Raw genomic sequence first — 26,035 nt, forward strand, 5'->3', positions numbered from 1 at the left:
GATTTCAGGTGTGAGTCACCACACCCAGCCTATTATTTGCTCTTAAAAATTAAAACGTTTCCAAATAAAAGAGAAAAGCAACGTCATGATTCCTAAAACAATTACAAGCAAAATTCTGCCTTTATTGAGAAGCAGAAGGGCACGTGCAGGGAGGCCAAACACAGGGTCAGATGCAGACAGAAGTCCCCTGCCGAGGGCCTCTGGTGTCTGAAGGGGACAGTGGGGTTCTGAAGGATAGAGAGACTGGAGAGGAACAGAGCTGAGAGCTCCCCAGAGGGCTCCCAGGACAAGCCTGTGTGAAGATGGGCCAGGGGAGGGTGGGAGTAGAGGCCCTGGTGGTGTGGCAGGCCGAGTGATGTTGAAAGAGGGGGTGGAGGTCTCAGTTCAGGCCACCAACAGGGAGGGGTGATAGACAGGGGCTGCTCAGCTGCCAGAGGGTGGGCCCGGGGCCCTAACTGCTGGGAAACCCCAGGGGTTTCTGAACCTCAGAGGAAGAATGGGTCATACGTGCAGGCGTGTGTGTGTGTGTGTGTGTGTGTGTGTGTGTGTGTGTATAGGAGCCAGTGGTGGGGGAAGGAAGACAGAGGGTCCCAGGACCCCACAATTCCTCTAGGAACAGCACCACCATCCCTCAATTTCAGGATGGCAGAGGTCAGAATGCACCAAGAGAAAAACTAGCCAAGGACATAATCTAGAAATTCATAAAAGCATTTAAATTGGCCAGTACATACATGGAAAAATATTCAAGCTCACCAGAAGTCAAAGAAATTTAAATTAAGATACTTTTTTTTTTTTTGGCCAGGCACAGTGGCTCATGCCTATAATCCCAGCATTTTGGGAGGCTGAGGCTGGAGGAGTGCATGAGCCCAGAGGTTCAGGACCAACCTGGACAACATAGCAAGACCCCATCTCTACGAAAAAAATAAAGTAGCTGGGTGTGGTGGTGAGAGCCTGTGGTCCCAGCTACTCAGGAGGCTGAGGTGGGAGGATCACTTGAGACCAGGAGTTTAAGGCTACAGGGAGCTATGATTGTACCACTGCACTCCAGCCTGACAGAGCAAGACCCTGTCTTGAATGAATGAATGAATGAATGAACGAATGGATAGCTCTTTCTTTTTTTGCCAATGGCATTGGCAAAGTTTACACCGCTAGCAAAGGTGCACTGAAACAGGCACCTTCTTATATGGCTTGTGAGTATATAAATGGATATATCTTTCTGGAGGGCAGTTTTACAAATGAATTAAAACTATTTAAAAGGTTCATACTCTCAGACGAAGCAATCCTCTCCCGTGGAGAAATTGCCTAAGGAAACCAGAGATGGCAACAAATAATTTATCTATAAGAATTCTTACCACAGTACCATTTATAATACAGAAAAAAACTGGAAAAAATGTCCATCAATAGGGTACAAGATAAACTGTGTGTCAATAATAAAAGATTATTTAATATAATGGGAAAATTCCTGTTACAATAAATAGAAAAGCAGGCCTGGGTCCCTGCGCACGTGCCATGCTGGAGTCCCGGCTCCCAGTGGTTTCCGAGGAAACCAGCTAACACAATGCAGATGGGCTGTATTTTTAGAAAGGCATCCTTGAGGCTCTCCCGCTCCCATTTCCATCCTTTCTGATGTGTGCACACTCACCCATCCATCCAGGCTGTGGGGGCTGGGAGAGCCAAAAGAAGGGTCCCCTCCTTGGAAAACTCTTATGCATCAGGACATTTTAGCCACCTGGCTTCCTGAACATCCATCTCAATTAAACCCCTTAGTAGCCCTGGGGTGTCCCTGTGGCCCCCCTCCCCCAGCCTGTTATGAAACCACCCTGGACACCATCCTCCCCAAGGACCATGCTATTAAAAGGGCTGAGAGTGGGCAGTGCAGGGACAGATGGCCTGTGATGGAGGTGGTGGCGGGGAAGGGGGCAGAGAGAGACCTCATCATCCAGAGAACTGGGAATGTCTCAGCCCATGAAAAACAGACAGTCCAGGGCTTGGCTGGAGTTGTGGGGCTCCAGGACAAAGAGGCCAGAGCAGACATTTCCACAGCAGGGTGGCAGAGAAGTTTCTTCTAAAGAAAGTTATGGGCCGGGCGTGGTGGCTCATGCCTGTAATCCCAGCACTTTGGGAGGCTGAGGCGGGCGGATCACGAGGTCAGGAGATCGAGACCATCCTGGCTAACATGGTGAAACCCCCGTCTCTACTAAAAATAGAAAAAAATTAGCCGGGCGTGGTGGTGGGCGCCTGTAGTCCCAGCTACTCGGGAGGCTGAGGCAGGAGAATGGCGTGAACCCAGAAGGCGGAGCTTGCAGTGAGCCGAGATCACGCCACTGCACTCCAGCCTGGCGACAAAGTGAGACTCTGTCAAAAAAAAAAAAAAAAAAAAAAAAAAAGAAAAAAAAAGTTATGACTTTTTTAAGAAACTATGTGATAAGTTATAAGAAAATGAGAGTCCTACTAATGAAGCCTGGCTAAGGTCTCCACAGAGTTAAGCAGCACAGAGGTGGGCGGACGCCAGGGTCTATGACATGGCCAGCAATGGCTCTTTCCACTCCGTCACGCTTTTCCCCTTCTTGATCTTATTCCCTAAAGGGACAGGAGCCACCCTGCCCAGCTCCCGGTGCAAAGACAAGAGCTCTCCCAGGAGATGTGTGTGCAGGGACCTGGGCCCGCGCAGACAGAAGCTGTAAACACCAAATGGGCCTGGATAAATCCCAATGCTTCTACTTCTCAGGGGTAAGGCCTGGAGCCACTGAAACCAGGCCAGCATTTCTCCTCTATCATTCAATGGCTTGTTTATTTTGAGCAAATCACTCAAAGCCTCACTTATTTGCAATATGAGAGCATGTTGCCCACCTCAGAGAAGTCTGAGGTACAATAGAAACAATAAATATATAAATTTTTTTTTTAGACGGATTCTTACTCTGTCGCCCAGGCTGGAGTGCAGTGGCGTGATCTCAGCTCACCGCAGCCTCTGCCTCCTGGGTTCAAGTGATTCTCCTGCTTCATCCTCCCAAGTAGTTGGGATTACAGACACCTACCACCACGCCTGGCTAATTTTTTTGTACTTTTAGTAGAAATGAGGTTTTACCATGTTGGCCAGGTTGGTCTTGAACTCTTGACCTCAGGTGATCCACCTGCCTCAGCCTCCCAAAGTGTAAAAATGACCTTTTTTGTTTGTTCAGAGACAGGGTCTTGGTCAAAACAAACCCTGGCTCTGCTCTAAGCAAACTCCAGGCTGGAGTGCAGTGGCACAATCATGGCTCATAGCAGCCTCGAACTCCTGGGCTCAAGTATCCTCCCATCTCAGCCTCCCAAGTAGCTGGGACCACAGGTGTGTGCCACCAGAGCCCCACTATTTTTTTTCCCATTTTTTTGTAGAGATGGGGTCTCACTATGTTGGCCAGGCTGGTCTCAAACTCCTGGGCTCAAGCAATCCTCCTAACTCAGCCTCCCAAAGCACTGGGATTACTGGCGTGAGCCACCATGCCCAGCCTAAAATGCCTTTTAAATGAAAGATTTTTATACATATCTGAATGGAACAAAAATCACATAGGTGATCAGGGTGTTCCTTGCCTTTCTCTGCCGATTTAAGATAACTTGGAGTTTTGTTTTTTGCTTTTTTCCTCTTGTTTCTGTTAGAGGACAGATTCATAGCTGCACGCAGAGGGGCTAAGCTGATGTATATAGGGGAGGGATGGTACAGGGGATGAGGGAGAGGAAACAGCCCCTTGGTTGGGGGACAGAGACATGTAAGAGACCCCTCAAGGGCAAGAGAGCGCCGGGGAGTGTGGAGATGGGCTCCTGCGCTGTGTTAGTGGGGTGGATTCTTCCTTAAGAGGAATTGCATTTCAGTTTAATTACTTCTGGTTGCTGATTTGTGTTTTTTCTCCTTTTCTCCTTCTCCTTTTTTTTTTTTTTTTTTTTTTTTAAAGGCAAACAGGAGCACTCGGCTCCCACCATGTAGCTGGCAGGCCCCTCCTGCTATGCTTCTGTAACTGTGATTCCATGCTGAGACCCCAGCCAGCTGAACCCTCTGATTTATTAGGGTTAAAAATAGAAGCAATGACTGTGGTCATTCCTGAAACTATCCCATAAATGCTTAAATTGATCAGCAGTAGTTATACATCCTACAGAAAAAAAGCAATTGCTGAATCAGGAGAACAAGTTCAGCAGTGGTAGGAGATGGTGGGGGTGTTTGAAAATACACTGGGGGGCTGGGCGCAGTGGCTCACACCTGTAATCCCAGCACTTTGGGAGGCCAAGGCAGGTGAATCACTTGAAGCCAGGAGTTCGAGACCAGCCTGGCCAACATGGCAAAACCCTGTCTCTACTAAAAATTCAAAAATTAGCTGGGCTCACGTGATGGCGAGTGCCTGTAATCCAACTACTTGGGAGGCTGAAGCAGGAGAATTACTTGAGCCCGGGAGGTGGAGGTTGCAGTGAGCTGCACTCCACTGGGTGACATAGCAAGACTGTCAAAATAAAGAAAGAGAGAAAGAAAGAGAGAGAGAGAGAGAAAGAGGGAAGGAAGGAAGGAAGGAAGGAAGGAAGGAAAGAAAGAAAAAGAAGAGAAGAAGAGAAAAAAATGAAAATACGTTGGCGAATTTGGGTGGTCTCAGTGACGGGATCCTACATTCAGTGCCCAAGGACCACGGGTGAGAAGGGTCATGTAATGTGGGGACAGTGCTACACATGAAGGATCACTCCCCACTCCACCCCCCATAGCTGCATAGTGAGAAACGCTAGAACTGAAAGAGAAGAGAGCAAGACATAAATGGAGTGAAGTTAGAGGGCTCAGGAGAAGCCAGACAGAGGAAACGGACCTGTGGGACAGGAAGAGACCAAACAAGAAAAGAGGTAGAACTGTGGAATGGCTGGTGTTTCTTCAACCACAGGGGTGAAGGGGACCCACAGGTCAGGGTCAAGGTCCGGTCCACGCTGCCTTGAGTATGCCACACCACACTCCTGAGTTATAAGGTCCCATTATTATGGGACACATATTATTTGCCACAGGCAAACGAAATGAGCCATACCCAGGCCTGGCCAGCTCCACCCTGGGGGAGGGGTCCGTACCATGGAAAAGGAATGATGTGGCCGAGTGGGAGCATGTGACTCATTTCCAGGCCTGTGCACCCAGGCGCCGTGGGCCTGGTGTATCCCTACTGCTTGGATCAGAGTTGGTGCTCAGTGATACACGGGCCACCACCCTACCCGACGCTACACCAGTGCCTGGTTGGAAAAGAAGCCCCAGAAATCTGGGACCCCGGAAATTGAGGAATCACCTTCCAACTGCACTATATAGGGAGTCTGGAACTGTCCAGGGAGCCAGACCCTCTTATTAATCTCCCTGTCCTTATCTTGATCTCCTAGGCCTGGGACAGCACTGAGGGTGGGGCAGGGATGGGGGCTCAATCTTCCCTCAGGATTCCCAGTTCACAGATGAGAAGTAAGAGGCACAGGAAGGAGCGACTGACTAGTGCAAGTCCTCCTGTGGCCAACCCAAGAGGGACACCCAGAGTACATGCTCCCACCCGCCTACATGCATTCCGCCTCCCTGGCTGGGTGGCAGGACGGGAGGATGCAGGGGACATTACTTTCTCCAGTCCAGGCTCCATTTCCCTCTCTAGGTATGGCTCCTCGATTTATGCCAAACTTGAACTTGACCAGTTCTGCTTTTTCCTTGGCTTGAGCCTATGAATCCCTATGCCCCCACCAACCACACCACCACCCTGCATGCGCGCGCGCACACCCCCAGCACATTCCCACTGTCTTAGGCAGCCATATTTGGATTCTGGCACTCCTGGCTTAAGACCCAGGCTGACTCAGTAGGCGCGTCCTCCCCATGGGAAGCACATGCCTTTCTTCATGCTGTTCCCTCTGCCTGGAGTGTCTTTCCCCATCATATCCCTACAATGGGAGCAATATGAAAAACAATCCTTAATATTAATGAACGCTATGTTCCAGGCATTTTACATGTATAAGCTCATTTAGTCCTCCTATCTCCTCATGGAGATAGGTACTATTATTGTCCTCATTTTGTAGCTGAGGAAGTGAGGTATACAGAGGTGACATAACCAGCCCAAGGTATTACGACTGGTAAGTGATGGAACCTGGATTTGAACCCATGATGTCCGGGTCTGGAGCTCATATGCTCATATGTGGACTCTATCATCTTTTTTTTTTTTTAAGACAGAGTCTCACTCTGCTGCCCAGGCTGGAATGCAGTGGCACGATCTCGGCTCATTGCAACCTCTGCCTTCTGAGTTCAAGTAATTCTCGTGCCTCAGCCTCCCAGCATAGCTGGGATTACAGACTTTTGCCACCACGCCCAGCTAATTTTTGTACTTTTAGTAGTGATGGGGTTTCGCCATGTTGGCCAGGCTGGGACTCTGTCATCTTGCTAACCCACTCATGCATGGATGAGTGGTTTAATCTCCCTACTGTCATCTCCCAGAGGACAGCGACCTGATCTTGTTCATTTGTCCAACCCCATCAGAGTCCAAACACACAAAGGCTTAATAACTGGTAAAATGGATGGAGGACAGGCCAGAAATCTCCATGGCTGACCTGCCCACAGAAGCCATAGGAAAGCACAGGATAAACATTTCTGTTGCTCAAATGCCACAGTTCCAATGTCAGTTATAGGCATAAAGCAGTATTCAAATGCACACCACCAAGGTGGTGAGGCCACTCTGGTACAAGGCTGTTTGACGGGGCTGGCTGTCAAGAGGCTTCCAGGGCAGTGAGTTTGGCCACAAAACTTGGAAGGGGCAGGGCTGGGTGCGGTGGCTCACACCTGTAATCCCAGCACTTTGGGAGGCCAAGGCACGCAGATCACTTGAGGTCAGGAGTTCGAGACCAGCCTGGCCAACATGGTGAAACCCCGTTTCTACTAAAAATTCAAAAATTAGCCGGGCGTGGTGGCAGGCACCTGTAATCCCAGCTACTTGGAAGGCTGAGGCAGGAGAATCGCTTGAACCTGGGAGGCGGAGGTTGCAGTGAGCCGAGATCGTGCCACTGTACTCCAACCTGGGTGACAAGGCTGGAGTACAAAGCAAGACTCCGTCTCAAAAACAAACAAACAAACAAAAACTTGGAGGGACAGATGCAGCCTCAGCACATTCCCCACCTCCTGCAGGTTGGTCTGGGCTCTCTCCTTCCTCTCAAATCCTACCTGTGTCTGCAGTCTCCCCACGGGGTTTGCCAAAATCCCCTAAAGGGGATAGACTTAGTAGCACTCCCATTCTAGGGCTAATAAGGAGAAAGAAAATACTATGCACTCAATGGAAAAGTGGCCTAAGGTCTGGGATAGGAATTCAGAGAAGAAACGACATGGGAGGGAGGTAGCGTGGCCGAGTGGTCTAAGGCGCTGGATTTAGGCTCCAGTCATTTCGATGGCGTGGGTTCGAATCCCACCGCTGCCACAGCCCAGAGGGTCTCACTTTGTGGGGGGTGGGGGGAGGGGGGAGGGGGGAGGGGGGAGGGGGGAGGGACAGCATTAGGAGATACACCTAATGCTAAATGACGAGTTAATGGGTGCAGGAAATCAACATGGCACATGGATACATATGTAACAAACCTGCACATTGTGCACATGTACCCTAAAACCCTAAAGTATAAAAAAAAAAAAAAAAAAAGAAACGACATGGGAAAAGCATGTGCCCTGCCTCACTGGCCGTCAGAGAAATGCACGTGAAACAATGAGCAACATGACCTGCTCAGACCATTGCTTCTCAGACACTCCTAGGGGACAAGGACTACATCTGTTTTGTTCGCTCGGATGTTCCCTGTGTCTATGACACTGCTGGGCACAGGGCAGACACTCAACATTTCTGTTCAGTGATGTAAGTAAATGAACGAATGAATCATTCTTCATACAGACCACAAGTTACTAAAAGATTGATAATATGAAAGGTTGGTGAGGTTCTGGGAAAATGGGCACACACTCATGCTGCTGCTGGATGGCAGTGGGTTCAACTTTATTTGGAGAACAACTTGGTAGCCTCTTAAATGCAAATATCTGTCAGTTCTGCAATTCTGTGTCTAGGTATTTATCCTAAAGAAAAACACCCGTCTGTGCACTAAGAGGCAGTACACAAGGGTGCTCACTGCACAGCCGAGTGGAGGAGTACAATCTGAAAACCACCTCAGTGAGCACCAGGAGGATGGTGAAATAAATTATGGAACATCTACACCCTGGAATACCATGCAGCCATTAAATAAACAAGGCAGCTCCACTCAAACAGAGCAGGAAAGCATTCTAAAATATGCAATTAAGAAAAAAAGGCATGTCACCAAATAATGTGTAAAAATAATTCAATTTATGGCCGGGCACAGTGGCTTACACCTGTAATCCCAGCACTTTGGGAGGCCGAGGCAGGAGAGTTGCTTGAACCTGGGAGGCGAAGGTTGCAGTGAGCTGAGATCGTGCCATTGCACTCCAGCCTGGGCAACACAGCGAGATTCTGTCTCAAAATAATAATAATAATCTCATTTATGTAAATATTATATGCATTGAACAGGTACATATATTGGCAACTTCCAAAAAAAAAATCCTCAAATGATTCAGGGTAAACTGTAACAATGCTTCTCCCTGAGGAAGGATATGGGTTTAGAAGGGTATAACAGGGAGATTCTTTTTTAATCCTATACACCAGATTTTATCAAATCTAAGATGTCACTGATTACAAGTGACACTAATTTTTATGTATCAATAAGAAAAAAACCACTGCCAGTTAAATTAAGACATAATACTTTCCTCCCTTTTAACTTATTTTGAAAAAAATTTAGGCTTACAAAAAAATTACAAAAAAAAAAAACAAAAAACACAACAAAAAAAGCACAGAAACACAGAAATTTCCCACATACCCTTCACTCAGCTCCCCCCAATGTTATCGTGCTACAGAACCATAATACAATTAGAGAAACCAGGAAATTAAACACTGATACACACTGTTAAGTAATATACAGAATGTACATATATTTTACCAGCTTTCCCAATAATGCCTTTTTTGGGTCTAGGACCCAACCCAGGATGCCACATCGTATTTAGTTGGTATGTCCTCCTTGGCCTCCTCCAAATGGGACAGTTTATCAGCCCATCTTTTATAACCTTGACACTTTTTTTTTTTAGATGGAGTCTCGTACTGTCGCCCAGGCTGGAGTACAATGGCGCGATCTCGGCTCACTGCAACCTCCGCCTCCAATGTTCAAGTGATTCTCCTGCCTCAGCCTCCCGAGTAGCTGGGATTACAGGTGCCCGCCACCACGCCTGGCTAATTTTTGAATTTTTAGTAGAAACAGGGTTTCACCATGTTGGCCAGGCTGGTCTCAAACTCCTGACCTCGTGATCTATCCACCTTGGCCTCTCAAAGTGCTGGGATTACAGGCGTGAGCCACTGCACCCAGCCGACCTTGACACTTTTGAAGAGTACTGGCCAGTTAGTCAGTAGAATGTCCTCGCTTTGGGTTTGTCTGTTGTTTTCTCATGATTAGACTGAGGTTATACATTTTTGGCAAGAATACGACAGAATGAGGTGCCCTTCTCAGTCTGTATCAGCAGGCACATGATGTCAATCTGCCTTATTACAGAGGACGTTAACCTTGATCCCTTGATAAGGGGCTCTCTGCCAGGTTTCTCCACTGAAATGTTACTATTTTTCCCTTTGTAAGCAGTGTGGGAAGATACTTTGACACTACATAAACATCCTATGTCTCATCATACTTCCCCACCCCCTCCACCCCCCTTACCCCTGCTAATTTTAACAACTATTGATTCTTGCCTACAGCAACTATTACTTTGGTGGTTGCCTAATGATAATTTTCTTTTTTTTTTCCTGCTGAGGAAAAGGAAGAAGATAATTTTCTATTTCCATAATCCCTTCTACACTTACTGGAATTATCCTGTAAGAAAGAGTTGTCCTTTCTCCTCCTTTATTCAATTACTTATTTATATCAATATGTACTCATGGATACTTATTTTACCCTGTGGGTTAAAAGCCATTGCTATCATTATTTGTTTCATTGTTCAAACTGGGCCAGGCTTAGGCATTGAGAGTTCCCTTAAGGTGGCTCTTGTGTGCTTTCAACATGTACCAATTATTTTTTGAGTTTCAAATATTCTAGTCTCATTACATGTTCTAAACTCATTTTGTACTTTCTCTGCCTCAACCATGAAATCAACCATTTCTCCAAGGAGCCCTAGTTCCCCTTATCGGAGAATGATGTTTAGAAACCAAGATCTGGACACCAGGTGTGCTCACTGCTACTGGGGTGTCATTGGTCTAGGCCCTCTTAGCAGGCAGAGCTATGAAATGTATGCAAGATACTAACACACACACAATTTACTTCTAAATCTCCTCTCTCTCTCTCTCTCTCTCTCTCTCTCTATATATATATATATATATATGGAATCTGGAATTTATACTGATACCTTTAACTCTAATTCAACACCACAGAGTGCATTCTAGCTTCCCCCCTTTGATCGCAACTGGTTTTCTCCAGTGGTGAGAAACCTGGCTCTCATCCATAATATTTTTGCTTATTTGTTCATTCCTGGGATACATACAAAGTAGTGTCAGAACTGCTACCCCTATGATGAGTTCCTGTCATTCAGGGGTTTTTTGTACTTACTGAAAGAACTCTTTTAGAATATATTAGATCCAGATTTTAAAAAAGCATCTATCACTCTTGTAAATTTTTAAAAAGGAAAATATAATTGAAATAAATTGTTTAAGGTATTCCTTTTCACATTTCGAGTCCAATGTCTCTTAATCTCTCTATCTTGGAGTTTTTGATGCTGTGCTATTCCACACAGCCTGGGCTTCTCCAGCATCAAGGATGCTCTACTACTGTCTCGGGATTTCCTTCTGAGCTGCTGACATCCACTTGCAAATTCTGATGTTCATGTGATGGCAGTAACAGCATGATGCCCCCCTTACCAACAGAGACTGTATGAGGCATCCCAATCTTAGAGATGTTTAAGTATGATGAAAAAGGTGCATCTTAGAAAGGACATAACATAGCTGTTTCATAAAGTAAGAAGGTGATGTACAGCACCAACGTGTAAACTGTTTCTCTACACAACATGGCTCCAGGTGTTAAGCACAGACATTACAATAGACACAACAGGCCTCTAATTTTAAGACCAAGGGCAAGGCCAGATGGAATTAGAATTCCAATAACACATTCCATTTGGGCAGCTTCTATAAGGAACCAGTGAAAGAGTCCTACTGCAGCAGAGACTGCTAATTGTCCCCCCATATCTGTTCTCCCCTTCTTCCTTAATAATAATCCCCATATTTTAGATGAGTAGGTGGACGATGGGAATAAAGTTTATGATGACATGATGTTCTGCCAGTGAGAGGTAAATGGAAGCATGTAACTTTCAGGCAGTGTTCTTAAAAAGGGAGACACGGCTGGGTGCGGTGGCTCACGCCTGTAATCCCAGCACTTTGGGAGGCTGAGGCAGGTGGATCACTTGAGGTCAGGAGTTCAAGACCAGCCTGGCCAACATGGCGAAACCCTGTCTCTGTTAAAAATACAAAACTTAGCCAGGCGTGGTGGCCAGCACCTGTAACCCCAGCTATTCAGGAGGCTGAGGCAGGAGAATCACTTGATCGGGAGGCAGAAGTTGCAGTGTGCCAAGATTGTGCCACTGTACTCCAGCCTGGACAACACAGTGAGACACTGCCTAAAAAAAAAAGGGGAGACATGCCATTCTTTGACTCTTCCTCCTGCCTCCTGGCTGGAATACAGATGTGATGGCAGGAGCTTGAACAGCCATTTAAGGCTCAAAGGCAGGATTCTAAAGGTGGCAAAATAGTGATATAGAATAAAGAGTCAAGGTAACTGAGAATCATGAAGCCATGATTTGGGAATCCTCTATTTTGAGATCCTGGTTATGAGAGAGAAAAAAACACTTTTATCTTGCTTATTATTACCATGGGTTTTCTGTTACACACAGTTGAAGCTAATCTGAACTTGGGATATTTTTCTTGGAGACCCACCCTATCGTGCTAAAGGAAGTCAAGGAAAAAGGAAAGGGTGGGGCTTTCCCAGAGAAAAACAGGGAAATGATAGAGCGAACCTGCAACTTCCTCTCTCCAGCAGGCAGCATAATCCATGATGCCATTCTCTCCCGGCAGTTTAAACCAGCGAGCCAGCCCCTGCTAACCCACACCTCACAAGCTCATAATAATTGTATTGACATGGATAAACATGACCTACATTAAAAGGTTAAAAGCAATTGGCACTTTTTGTCACAAATTCTCACATTTCTTTGACACGAGTGCCTCACTCAATTCAGCTGTGTTATCTTTGCCTAAGCTGGCAAATTTCCCAGATACACATATCCTGGATCTTTGTGCAAGATTCAAACAGTTAAACTGAGGCAATGAAACTTCTCTGGCACAGGAGTCTGCAATACAGTCTCCATCCAGTAAAGACAGAGCCCGAGGGGCATCTTTCTTACTGGGCATTTTTGTCACAGAAAGCCCCGTACTTCTCTGAAATGCCTTATTTATTAGCATTTGAGGAATGACATTCATCTGGCAGAGAGGGACTCTGTTCCAAGCAACTCCCAGAGCTTTCCTGCCTCAAATGCAATGTCTGCAGAAGGGGCTACCTGCATTGGTCCCCACCTGACCCCAAGGTCCTTCCTCCTAACAGCACCCGGGTTTCCTTTTGGGAAAACTCCCTTCCCCATTCTCAGTACATGTGGTTTGGGCCCGAATGTCCGTACCCCAGGACTGGCCCAGGCCTAAGTCATTTATTCATTCACCAGATACTGATTTGGCACCTACTGTGTTCTAGGACTGGAGATAAAATGCTGACCATTACAGACAAACATATCTACCTTTGGGAGCTCTCTGGGTGCTGGGGGGGAGGCTAAAAATCAACAAACCTAAGTAAATTCACAGTGTGTCAGACGACCTAAGCAATGCAGGAAGCAGCTTCACAGGAGGGGAGAGAGAGGGATGTGAAACAGGGTGGTAAGAGTGAGAAGCCACCTGCTGAGAAGGGGATGCGAGCAAGACTTGAAGGAGATCCAGGAGCAAGCCTTGGGATGTCCCGGAAGGGCACTCAGGGCAGGGGGAACAGCAAGCGCAAAGGCCAGGAGGCAGGTGCCTGCATGTTTGAGCAAATGAAAGGAAGCCGGTCAGGCAAGCAAATGAAAGGAAGCTGGCTCACGCCTGTAATCCCAGCACTTTGGGAGGCTGAGGCAGGCACATGGCTTGAGGCCAGGAGTTTGAGACCAGCCTGGCCAACATGGTGAAGCCCCGTCTCTACTAAAAATACAAAAGTTAGCCAGGTGTGTGGCGTGTGGTGCACACCTGTAATCCCAGCTACTTGGGAGGCTGAGGCAGGAGAATCACTTGAACCTGGGAGGCAGAGGTTGCAGTGAGCTGACATTGCACCACTGGACTCCAGCCTGGGTAATAGAGAGAGACTCTCTCTCAAAAAAAAAAAAAAAGGAAAGAAAAGAAAAGTAAAAAGCCAGGGTGGCTGAGGCAGAGTGAGCTAGGAGGGGAGGAGATGAGGACAGGGTGCTAAGCGTTGGGGTGCTGGTCCCATTCAGCCCTGAAGGTTATTAGGGAAACTGGCTTTTACTGAGTATAAACATGCACTGGAGGGTTTTGAGCGGGGGGCTGATGTGATACAATTTTCATCATGAAGGATCCCTCCTCTGCAATGTGCAGAATAGACCTGGGGGTTAGGGTGGAAATGGGGAGACCAGTTATTGAGGTGCTGCTGGCTTGCCACACAGCGGTAGTGCAGGAGGTGGCCGAAGTCCTCAGCTTCTGGGTATGTTCTGAAGGTAAAGCTAGGGGGACTCGCGGATCCATCAGACATGGGCAGGGTAGGAAGAGAGAAGTTAGGGTGACTTCGCGGAGCCATGGAGGGATAGGGCTATCATTTATGATTTAGGGAAGAAGAGGTTTGGGGGAAAGATGAGGGGTGTGGTTTTAGACCTGAGCCAGGTGGAGCTCCCCATGGGCAGGTGGATGTAAGAGTTTGTGTTTCAGGTTGGCCCGGTGGCTCAGGCCTGTAATCCCAGCACTTTGGGAGGCCAAGGTGGGAGGATTACTTGAGCCCAGGAGTTCAAGACCAGCCTGGGCAACACAGTGAGACCCTGTCTCCACAAAAATTTAAAAGTCAGCTGGGTGTGGTGATGTATGCCTGCGGTCTCAGCTACTTAGGCGTGGGGGCTGAGGTGTGAGAATCGCTTGAGCCCAGGAGGTCGAGGCTGCAGTGAGCTGTGATCAGGCAACTGTACTCCAGCCTGGGTAACAAAGTAAGACCCTGTCTTTCTAATGAAAGAAATGAAGGGAAGAGAAAGGGAGGAAGGAGCAGGAGGAACGGAGGGGAGGGGAGGGGAGGGAAGGATAATACATAATACAGTTTTTAGAAAACAATTTGTACTTCAGAACCTTGGGAGGAGTCACTTCAAAGATATCACCATAGACTAGATGAGGTCACCTAGGGAGTGAATGAGGACAGGGAAGAAGATGTCCTAGCACTGAGCCCCAGAAGAAGACAATGAGGAGAAAGCAGCAAAACCAATGAGAAGCCACTGAAGTAGGAGACGGTGGGGTTGGGTGGCCTGGAAACCAAGTGGACCGAGCCCTGGGCCCGGTCTCGAAGGCCTTTACTGGAATCCTTGGAGAGGGGAAGCTCTTCCCCAGCAATGGGGTTTTCAAGAGGATGGTCTGTGAGCCAGCAACCACACTGCCCTTGCGAGGAAGGGCCTGACTTAGAGCTCAACCAATCCAGAGAACCAAACTAATAGGAATGAGGGAGAGAGAGACACAGCCCGATGGCCCCGTGTCCACTGTGCTAGCCGGGGACACTCCATCTTCCTCTTTTTGTATCAGTCTAGGTTCGGTTTCTGTCACTTGTGCCCAAGAGACCTAACGTAACTTCTAAGTTATTCTCTCCTGCGTGGTCCCGGGGGGCCGGGTGAAGCCAGCGTCCCGCCTCTCCCTTTGGCAATCACACACAGGCAGCCGGGCCCCAGTACAGGGTCAGAGGGCCCTACGTGCTTGACGGCAGGCCTTTCCCACCACACTCGAATTGCAACACCATGATCCACTCCAGGGTAATTAAGCCTTTCCCAACCCAGGCACTTTCAGAGATGGACCCTAAGCTGTGATGGGGAAAAGCACCCCCAGGCCATCCTGGTCATGCTCCTGGGTGCTCACCTTGGGTTGTGGGTTGCAGGGGATCTGTGGGTCATCCCTGACAACTGCTCCTCTGCTCCGTCCGCGTGGGCCAAGCACAGAGTGAATACTCTGCAGCTGGTAAGGGCTTTGGGAGCAGCAGGCTGAGCGCATTTCCTTTATGGATGAGGCAAAGGCTGGTGCGAGAGCTCTTCCAAAAACTTGAAGGGGAGCCCGCTGGCTTCCCTCTCCCTATCCCAGAGCCCAGGCCCTAACAGCACATTTATCCTCCAGAACACCAAGTTGCCAATATTGTTAAAAGCCATTTCTGGCACCCCTAGAGCTGTCAGGAAACAATTTGGGGTGCACAGAGTATGATCCTAGGGACTGCAAACCCTGGATTTGGTTATGGGACTCTTCCACTCCCTGCTCTCTCTGACACACACACACACACACACACACACACACACACACACACTCACACACACTCACACACTCTGGGAAGAAGACATCCCAGAAATATTCTCTCTGTCCCCTCCAAAGAGGCTGGGGTCCCACCTTCCCCATCTCACTGCCTAGGATGGGACCTATCAGCAGGCACACAGCACCTGCCCGACCACCCCCGCCAACAGGTGAACTGAAGCAGCATCTAGGTCCCCAGGGGTATTTGTTATGGGGCTTAAGACACCTGATCACTGGCTGTCAGATACATTCCACCTGTGGTTTGCAAGCTAAAGCACTGAGGATTAAGAGGCGGGGAGGGGGTGGTGTATGATGAGAGCTTTCCTGGCTCTGTGAGGAGACCAGGTTTACACTAGGCTGGGTGGAAGTGCTCATCCCACTTAGGTCTGTGTGATGCTCTTCAGTTTACATAACAGTGTCATGGTGTTCTCCCAGCTGATCCGCGACTACCCTGGGGGCAAAGCCAGGCTCAGGTCAAGGTCACACAGCCAGAGCGATCAGAATGAGGCTTGCAGACTCCAACCCACGGTGCTGTTCTCAGTGCAGGCCGAGGCATGAGTCTGATCTGCACACACCCCTACTGGTTTCCTGTGGCTGCTATAATAAATCACCACAAAATTGGTGGCTTAAAGCAGCACACATTCACACCGAGATCATGCCACGCTGCCCTCCAGCCTGGACAACAGAGTAAGATGCTGTCTCCAGAAAAAAAAAAAAAAAAAAAAAAAAGCAACACACATTCATTCTCTTATAGTTCCGGAGGTCAGAAGTCCAAAATTAATTTCTCTGGGCTGAAATTAACATGTTGGTAAGCTGTCTCCCTCCGTGGGTTCTGGGGAAAATCTGTTCCCCTGCCTTTTCCAGCTTCCAGAGCTGCATTCCTTGGCTGGTAGCCCCTTCCTCCACCTTCCAAGTCCAACAGCAGAGCTTCTTGCTGAAGCAATCATATCGCCTGTTCTTCTGTTTTTGAATATCCCCTGCTTCCCTTTTTTTTTTTTTTTGAGATGGTGTCTTGCTCTGTTGCTCAGGCTGGAGTGCAGTGGCACCATTTTGGCTCATTGCAATCTCTGCCTCCCAGGTTCAAGCGATCCTCCTGCCTCAGCCCCCTTAGTAGCTGGGATTACAGGCACACACCACTATGCCTGGCTAATTTTTGTATTTTTAGCAGAGATGGGGTTTTGCCATGTTGGCCAGGCCAGTCTTGAACTCCTGACCTCAGGTGATCCACCTGCCTCAGCCTCCCAAAGTGCTGGGATTACAGGTGTGAGCCACCGCACCCAGCCCTGCTTCCCTCTTATAAAGACACATGTGGTTGCACTTACAGCCCACCTGGATAATTCTGGAAAACAGCTCCAACTCAAGATCCTCAATCATGACTGCAAAATCTCTTTTGCCACATCAGGTAACATTTACACGTTCTAGCGATTAGGATATCTTTGGGGGCTATTATTCAGCCCAACACACCCTCCTTCCAAGGTTCCCATGGCTCCACCTTTGCCTCTATTTTTCACTTTGCTGGTTTCTCCTCCTTAGACTTTAAGGAAAGCCAACTTCACATTCACCTTGAACCACTCCTCCTCCTGACCTTTTCCTCTCTGTCCACTGGACTCCAGCTCATCTTCAGAATTCCCACAGGATTGGTTTTTGTCAGCATCTAGTGCTTTGCATTAATTTTTAGTTTTTTTTAAAAAATTAGCCTTCAGAGGAGAATTTTTTCTTTTTTAAAAACAGGATTTGAATTTCTTGTAACACACATTCACTGAGAAAAATGAGAAAAACAGAAGACCAAAAAGAAGAAAGTAAAAACCACATGCAATGCTGTTAATAGAAGAAGCCACTGTTAATGTGTTGTGTATACCCTTTTATTCATTTTCCAGTGCTCATCTAGACACTGAAAGAGAATGTTTCTAATGCAAACCAACAAAAAATATGTTTTGAAACATCTGTTGGACTCTGGAGTCAAGACATTCTGGTTTAAATTCCAGCCAGCCACTCACCATCTGTGTGCTCTTTGGTAAGTTACTGAACCTATCTGTGCCTCAGTTTACCTATTTGTAAAAAAGAAGAAATGATAGCACATACCTCCTAGGGCTGTTATGATGATGAGTTAACATATAGCATGTGGTTAAGACTGTGCCTGGCACACAGCAAATGCCATATACGTGTGAGCTGTCATCACCATTAGTATTACACTATTTAAGGGGACATCTGTTCAGTTGGATAAATAACCTTTGGCAGTATAATTTGTAGCTACCTGGGGTTCTCTGGTATGAATGCACTGCTGCTCTACTGTTAGGCATTTAGGTTGTTTCCAGTTTTTTTTTTGTTTGTTTGTTTTGCTTTTTTGCTTCTATAAACAATGAAGGGATAACTATCCTTGAACAAACACCTTTGCACACATCTTTATTTGTTCCTAAAAATTCAACTGCTGAGTCAGAGATCACACATATTTTTAAGCTGTTGATACATCATTGCCAACTTGCCCTTTATAATCCTCTACCCAGTGGAACAGCATGCCCCTCTCCCCACACCTGCCCTTCCTGGGCATACCCAATGACCCTCACGTCTCCCCTCTCCTCCAAGGGACCATGCTTCCTTACTAAACCATGTATGTGCCCCCACATCAACATCACAGCACCCCAGTGAAGCAGAGAAGCAGAAGAACTGGAAATGAGGATTCAGGGTCCTGCTTTCAGCCTCCCAGGGCAAACCTATGCCTCAGTTTCCCCCATATGTAAAATGTGGGTCAACACATCTGCCAACAAACACTAAAATCATCTATAAAATTGACTGCGGCTAGATATTCCATGTATTCAAATGAAACCAAAATTCTAAACAACTGGTAAAACTTTTGTTTCTTAATCACACATCAAGTATATTTTTAAAAATTTCCAAGATCCACTACTGAGGCTCCCCAGGGACCATTTCAGAGCCCAAATCTGCCATTTTAGAGCTCTGACTCTGAACCGTTTTGGAAACATATTGCTCGAGTGCCAATGCGCAGAAACAATTGCCTTCCTACTTGTAAAAAGACCAGTGTCCCACTTTCACATATCACACTAAAAAATAAAAAAATCATCCGGCTACCGAAGGCACCAGGAATCTGCCCTCTGAGAATTGTAATGAGCTCGTGTGCAGGTGTGACGGTGTCCTGGGCTCCCTCACAAGCATCATCTTGGCTCCCCACAATATATATATTTTTGAGACTCGCTCTGTTGCCCAGGCTGGAGGGCAGTGGTGCAATCTCAGCTCACTGCAACCTCCAAATCTCAGGTTCAAGCAATTCTCCTGCCTCAGCCTCCCCAGTAGCTGGGACTACAGGCACACACCACCAAGCCTGGTTCATTTTTATGTTTTTGGTAGACATGGGGTTTCGCCATACCAGGCTGGTCTAGAACTCCTGACCTCGGGTGATCCACCCATCTGGGCCTCCCAAAGTGCTGGGATTACAGGCATGAGACAACTGCTCTGGCCTCACACTGTTAATGAGGGCTATTATTCCCATTTTACTGATAAGACTGAGGCTGAAAGAAGGTAAGAATTTGCCCAGGAGCTGAGAAGCAGAGAGGAGACCCCAAAATTCACATCCTCTGATTCCAAAACCCCTGCCTTCCTTGTCCCTATTGCAGCAAGACCCCACTGAGGGGCCTGGAAATGGCCTCGACAAGCATTCATAATTTATGAAGCCTCCAGAAGGACTCCAACAGCCTCCTCTTCTCTCCAGAACAAAAAGACATGCTGGATTTGGGCATGACAACCCATGGGGTCTCCTTCTAGTCCCATATGTGAGGGGGCACCTGGCCTTCCCCACGATGTCAGAGCTGTGGGTGTCTGGCTGGAAGGGCCCCACCCCCTGAGGCCATGCCTGACTCACAGGAACCTGAGACCTAAGTAGGGTCCCCCAGAGACACATCTCAGAGAGGCCTGGACTGTTGTGAGAACCCAACGAAGGAACTGGAACACCCTGCAGGGAGGGAATCTGGAAACTGGAGCACAGTGGGAGGAGAAGGAGCCCCCAGCACAGTGATGGAGTGCACTGGGGAGGCGGCCTGAGGATGCCAGCTCCACGACTGTCATCTACTGTCCACCTGCCAGAAGCTGCACTCGACGTCTTGCACACGCTCACACCTAATCTCCAAAGACCCCAGCCAGGTAGGCACCACAACGATCCCATTTTACAGATGAGGAAAATGAAGTGTGGAACGGCCATTAGACTGTCCCAAAGCCAGGCAGTTAAAATGCCATGCCATATGGGACAACTCCCGGCTCAGGGCTCGGTTCTGAATCCAGTGCTGCCTCTTTTGAGAAATAGGAAAGTGAGGAAGTCACTGACTTCACTGGCAAGACAGGCAAGATAATAAAATAGGAGAATGTGAAAAGTATACAGAACTAAATGAGTTTTTTTTTTTTTTTTTTGAGACAGAGTCTTGCTCTGTTGTGTAGGCTGGACTGCAGTGGTGCGATCTTGGCTCACTGCAACCTCCCTCTCCCAGGTCCAAGTGATTCTCCTGCCTCAGCCTCCGAAGTAGCTGGGACTACAGGCGTGTGCCACCACACCCAGCTGATTTTGTATTTTTAGTAGAGATGGGGGTTTCACCATGTTGGCCAGGCTGGTCTTGAACTCCTGACCTCGGTGATCTGCCCGCCTTGGCCTCCCAAAGTGCTGGAATTACAGGTGTGAGCCACTGTGCCCAGCCTTCAATATGAGTTTTTAAAATTCAGTAAAACAATTTCCTAAGACTGATGTTGGGGCAGGGAGTTAGAGGCCTCTACAGAATTATTCTAGAGACATAGATGCCAAGCGGGTTGTGTGAGCCTAGCCTCAGTCAGCAACCCTTGAGCACTTGCTGTGTGCCACCACAATAAAGTGGCCACCTCCCAGACTGTGACCTGCTTGTTATCCAATGGGGGAGATGGGTCAAATCTCACAGACGCAGGAGAGGAGGGATAATGGAGGGTGGGGGCAGATCCAAATGCTCTAGGTGCCAACCAGCCAGGACAGGTGGGGCCCAAGAGGTGCCCACCAGGGTCTAAGTCCCAACCACATGTGTCACCTACACTATCTCAGCAAGCCTCACACCATCTCTTAGAGACAGGGGCCAACAGTTCCATCTTTAAGATGAGAGAGCTGAAGTCTGAGAGGTTAAGCAACCTGTCTGAAGTCACACAGCTGGCTACTGATGGGGTTGGAGTTAGAATCCCAATCTGTGAGAAAAGGAAGAGGACAGAGAGGGAAGGCTATGAAGACCACAAAATAGCAACAGAGGGGATGGGTTGTCTCCCAGGGCCAGGTTGCAGGTGCAATGGGAGCCTGTGACTGATGACAGTAACTGAGAGGGGCCTCATCCACCCTGGCCAGGGACTTAGAAAGTCCACCAGAATCTGGTGAACCCATCTGGTGGGGGAAGAGGGGTCCTGACTCATCTATCCAGGAGATGAGGGAACAGTGCATGGGGTCTCCAAAGCCTAGACCCCTGCTTGAGCCCCCCACACATGTCTCCTGTGAGCATTTCTCATCTAGGCCCTTTGGGGGCAGGAAGAGGGGGAGAAGAAAGGAACCAGGAGATCTGTTCACCATGCAGGGATCTAAAAACCCATGGTGGGGGCTGGGCGCGGTGGCTCACGCCTGTAATCCCAGCACTTTAGGAGGCAGCGGCAGGTGGATCACTTGAGGTCAGAAGTTCGAGACCAGCCTGGCCAACATGGTGAAACCATCTCTACTAAGAATACAAAAATTAGCCATGCCTGGTGGCACGTGCCTATAATCCCAGCTACTCGAGAAGCTGAGGCACGAGAATCCCTTGATCCTCGGAGACGGAGGCTGCAGGGAGCCGAGACTGTACCACTGCACTCCAGCCTGGGCGACACAGTGGGACTCCATCTCAAAACAAAACAAACAAACAAAAAACCCATGGAACCATAAGCCTTCCCTCCAGGGGGTTAACAAGTTCAGTGGCCTGCGCGGTTCCCTTCCAAGTTGGGTGAGCTGGGCCTGCCTCAAGTGAGCTCCACAAAGAAAAAGTTAGCAAGGGATTGGAGGGGGTGCCAGCCCCGTGGCTAACTGGGCTCAGCGCTGGAACTTCTGAGCACCCAGCCAGTTTCCAGTGTCCCAGGGACAGCTTCCACCTTTCCTTCTCTACAAGTCTGTCACGAGCTATTGCTGATTTATTTATTTATTTTTTTGTAAAGATGGGGTCTCGCTATGTTACCCAGGCTGGTCTTGAACTCCTGGCCTTAAGCGATCCTCTGGCCTCAGCCTCACAGTGCTGGGATTACAGGCATGAGCCACTGCGCCTGGCCTGCTACTGCCGATTTAATAAAACCTCACCCAACGTACCCCGCCCCCACCTTCTAGCCCCCTCCCCCGCAACACACATGCACATTCCAGGCCATTCAGCCTCCATACCTCTCCCCGATCAAGCCTCTCTCATACCCCAGAGCATGGGCCATTCCCTTGATCCTGAACCCATAATGCCACCTCCTTCTTCATTAACAGAAATTGTTTTTCGAGGTCTTCAAAAGCTGCCCCCGACTCGGATTCCACCCTGTTTCCTGAGTGCACCCACAGATGGCTGCCTCTTCCAGCCTTGTAACACGGATCCGGGGCTCTGCTCCCTCATCGGACATTAAGGTCCTTGAAGGCAGTGATCAGCCCCCTCCCCCAGGTGTCGGAGGACACTTACTGCAATCTGTGCTCATCTGACATACACGTACACGGATGGAGCACCTATAAGTCCCAGGCCTGGAGGAAGCCGGGCTGCTTTCCTTTACTCCTGTCTGGGTCTCTCCACACCCGGGAGAACACAGCAGTCACTCCTCGAATCCTCCCCCGTCCCTGCTCCCTTTCCCACCTCCTCTTCCTGACCGTTCGCTCTTGCTCTCCAGCCACTGCCCCCTGGATGTGAGTTTCCAGCAGGGCAACTGATCACTTCTCCAGAGAGGCCCCAAGGCTGAGGGTGCCCAGTCAGTAGGGTCCAATCTGGCTTCCCACTTCCCAGGCCACTTGGTCTCCACTCCCAGCAAGAAACTTCTCCCCCCGGAGAAAGACGACTCAGATTGTCATGGGGCAGAAATAAGAGGTCCATGGCTCGGGTCCTGCCAGAAGCCCACGGGTCCTTTCTTAGGGGACAAGCGACATTGATTGGAGGGCAGGAGCCCTGAGCTAGCTTTCAGGGTCCTGATTCGCGCTCCGCTGGTCAGAGACCCCATGGGGCCACCCCCTGACCGGTGGTCCCGCAGCCCGGACGCCGGCGCCAGGGACTCGCCACAACCTCAAGTCCTCTCCCGGGGCTGGGCTTCGCACACAAACAGGTAGCACAAAACTAGGAATTAGTTGGGGTCCGCACCCCTTCCTACTCGGACCCGAGCCGCCCCAGTCCCCGGCCGCCGCGCCCGGAGTCTGCTCCAACTCGGAAAGTGGCGGCCGGCTGCGGGGCAGGCGGGCGGTACCTGTGAGCAGCTCCAGCCGGTGTCCCAGCACCTTCATCTCGGCGCCCGGCGCGGCCCGGCTCTGGGTGGCGGCGTCGGGGCAGCGCGCTCGGCCGAGCCGGGGAGAGGAGCGCGGGAGACCCGGAGCGGAGCGGCAGGAGAGCGCCGAGCGAAGCGGGAGGAGCAGCTCACAGCCAGGAGCGCTCTCCCGCCCCCAACGCCGCGCTCCCCCCTCCAAAAAGGTTTAAAAAAATCCACCAATTGCATGGCCGCGCACCCCCAAAAGGCACCCGCCGCCACCTGGTCCGGGTGAACTCCAGGAGGCGGAGGGAGGGCGCGGGGTGGGTGCGGTGACACCGCGGGAGGTGGTCCCCCGTGCCCGCCGCCCGAACAAAGAGACCCCTCCGCCTCCGGGCGTCGCGGTGGGGGGGCGCGGACGGCGGCTGGGGGTCCCCAGTGCGGCCGGAAAGGCAAGGAAGGAGAGCGGGAGCCGCGGGGAGGAGGGGACGCCGCTCCCGCGGAGGCGAAATGTGGCGGGAGCGAGTCGGTGCGGGGCTCGCGGGGCTGGGGTCGTGCGCGGGGCTGGGGTCGTGCGCGGGGCTGGGGTCGTGCGCGGGGCTGGGCTGGGTTGGGCGGGGACGCGCGCAGCAGCCGCGGCGGCGAGAGAAGCTGGCCCTGGGCGCAGGGGCGATTGCGCCGCCGACTCACCGCGGAGATGCGGGCGAGACAGACGCGCAGGCGGAGAGCAGGGCCTCGGCGCCGCCGACGCGCGGGTGCAGGTGCGGGCAGCCGGGAGCCCCTCCGCGTGCCCGCAGCTGCAGGGGCGGAGGCCGGGCTGGGGGCGGTGCGCCGCGGGGGGCGTGCCCGCGTGGGTTTGGCGGGTGTGGGCGCTCGGCCCGCGGGGCGGTGCCGGGTCTGGGGCTGGTCCCGGACGGACCGCGGTCCCTCGCGCGTGGCTTCCGCCTCCTGTGCGGCTGGGACTCCCGGTGGGCAGGCGGGACGGCGAGCGGGGACTGCGACTCGGAGCCTGGGGGACACCCCTGTCGATCCGCGCCCCCGCCCACTACTCACCCGCTCCGCCACGCGGACTGTGCTGGGTGCTCTGCGAGGCCCTGCCCGCCCCTCCAGGCCCTCTGTGGCCGCGCGGCGTCGGGTTCCCGGGGGAGGGGACGGCGCTGCCCTAGTCTTTGTTTAGACTCCCAAGGGGAACCTTAGACCTGCAGAGACATCCCCACCCCACCGCCCCCGCGCCTGCTGCTTCGCGCTACCCGCCGTCGCCGCCTGGGAACCGAGGGAGAAAAGCCCTTAGGGTCGGGAAGAACCAGGGGCTCAGGGGACCTTGGGGCGTCGTCCCCCTCCCCCCGTTTTCGGAGCCCGAGGGTGTCCTTGGGGAACTTGTGCAGGAATGGGGAGGGACATCCCCTAGCAAAGGTGTCCTGGGCCCTCAGGGTCCCACCCTGAAGGTGGGGAGGTCTCTGCTCCCCTCAATTCACCTCCATTATCTGAGCGGGAAAGGGAACATGGGGACCCGTGTCTTCTCGGGCACTCCTCCCTCCTGCCACTCCCCTCACCACCCCTCCTTTGGTCCCAGATGAAGTCCCACTCCAGGGAGTATGGAAATCTGATAGCCTGAAAAATTTTATTTGGACAAGACAGCTCAAGACAGGGCTCCTGGAGAACCGGGTTCTATTCAGGCTCGGCCGGTGACCTTGGGCGGGGCTCTGCTCCTCCCTGGGTTCCAGTCTTTTCCATGCAGGACTGTGTTGGACCAGGTCATCTTGGAGGTCCAGGATGGCGGTGGGGTTGGGGGTGCAGAGGGGCCTGCAGGCTTCCGGGCCCTTCCGCAGACCTCTCTCTGGGTTGGTTTGCGGAGAGGCCCTGGCTTTCCTTTCCCCCAGCTCTGGGGGGCTGTGGCCGTGAATTAACCCATCCACCAGCTGAGGAAGGTGGTAAGATTTTGGTGGCCCCAGATGGGGCATATGTTCCCGCTTGGGTTACAGCTTTGTCCTTGGGTTACCCCTACAGCTTGGGGTGCAGTGTATAAATCACAGGAGGCAGCAATCTGGGTTCCTTGCTTTGCGGAAATCCCTGCCTCTCAGTTTCCTCCTTTGCAAAGGTGTGCAGGGAGGTCGGTGATGACAGAAGTGAACCTCTATTTCTGACACCTCCACCAGGCTTAGCTCTATATATAGCAGCCAGGAGCCAGTCCTTAGGAGCACAGGCTGGTCCTACAGCTTCCTGGCTGTGGAATGTTTGGCAAGCTGCTTACCCTCCCTGAGCCTTCATGTCATACTCTGTGAAATTGGGATGATGCTCACCTCAGAATTCCTGTACAGATTAAATAACAGAATATAAAGAAAATGCTTAATATAGTGCCAGACACATGACTTAAGTTTAAGTGTTCAATAAATGGTCATTATTATTATTCATGATGAAATTGTTATCATCGCATGACAGATTCTTTCAGGCTTACCTGAGTCCTACCCTTTTCAGTCATTTCAGACCTTGTCATTGGACAAAATTAATTGTTGATGTTCTAGTGACATAATTCACAGGGCCTAGGCTGTTCTGCAGGCTGCCTAACAGGAGCTTTGACACTATGACACGCCTGTCTGAGACGTGGTGTCTGCAGTGGCCTTGAACTCATGCAGACTATCCATGTAGTTCAGATAGTTCATGAACTCCTGTGAGCATTCCAGTGAGTCAGGTTGTGGATTTGAAATCCTAAAAGTGGAGACAATAGGGCCGGGCGTGGTGGCTCATGCCTGTAATCCCATCACTTTTGGGGGCCGAGGTGGGCAGATTACCTGAGGTCAGGAGTTCAAGACCAGCCTGGCCAACATGGTGAAACCCCATCTCTACTAAAAATACAAAAATTAGCTGGGCGTGGCGCACATACCTGTAATCCTAGCTACTCAGGAGGCTGAGGCAGGAGAATCACTTGAACCCAGGGGGCGGGGGTTGCAGTGAGCCCTGATCGCACCACT

At 50.3% G+C, this 26,035-nt stretch overlaps 1 protein-coding gene and 1 non-coding gene across 19 annotated transcripts in view; one reads left to right on the forward strand and one right to left on the reverse strand.

The window, feature by feature from the left end:
* The window catches only part of NDRG4 (NDRG family member 4), a 49,127-nt gene extending 25,149 nt beyond the window's left edge, over positions 1–23,978 (reverse strand). For 6 of the 18 annotated variants that reach the window (XM_055299324.1, XM_055299320.1, XM_055299318.1 and 3 more), the window contains exon 1: positions 23,757–23,887. Coding sequence is in view for 11 of the 18 variants with exons in the window: in XM_055299314.1 (XP_055155289.1) it covers positions 23,070–23,106 (37 nt within the window). In the remaining 7 variants the exon portion in view is untranslated. Of the gene's footprint in view, positions 1–22,303; positions 22,437–23,069; positions 23,257–23,756 lie in introns of those variants that run through there. The other 12 variants (XM_055299314.1, XM_055299308.1, XM_055299307.1 and 9 more) reach the window with 5 other exon arrangements.
* Positions 7,340–7,421, forward strand: TRNAL-UAG (transfer RNA leucine (anticodon UAG)). The gene has a single exon. It is a non-coding gene; the product is annotated as a tRNA-Leu (tRNA).
* Positions 23,979–26,035: the final 2,057 nt, after the last annotated feature.

Source organism: Symphalangus syndactylus, chromosome 11, assembly GCF_028878055.3.
Source record: "Symphalangus syndactylus isolate Jambi chromosome 11, NHGRI_mSymSyn1-v2.1_pri, whole genome shotgun sequence".
NCBI lineage: Eukaryota > Metazoa > Chordata > Mammalia > Primates > Hylobatidae > Symphalangus > Symphalangus syndactylus.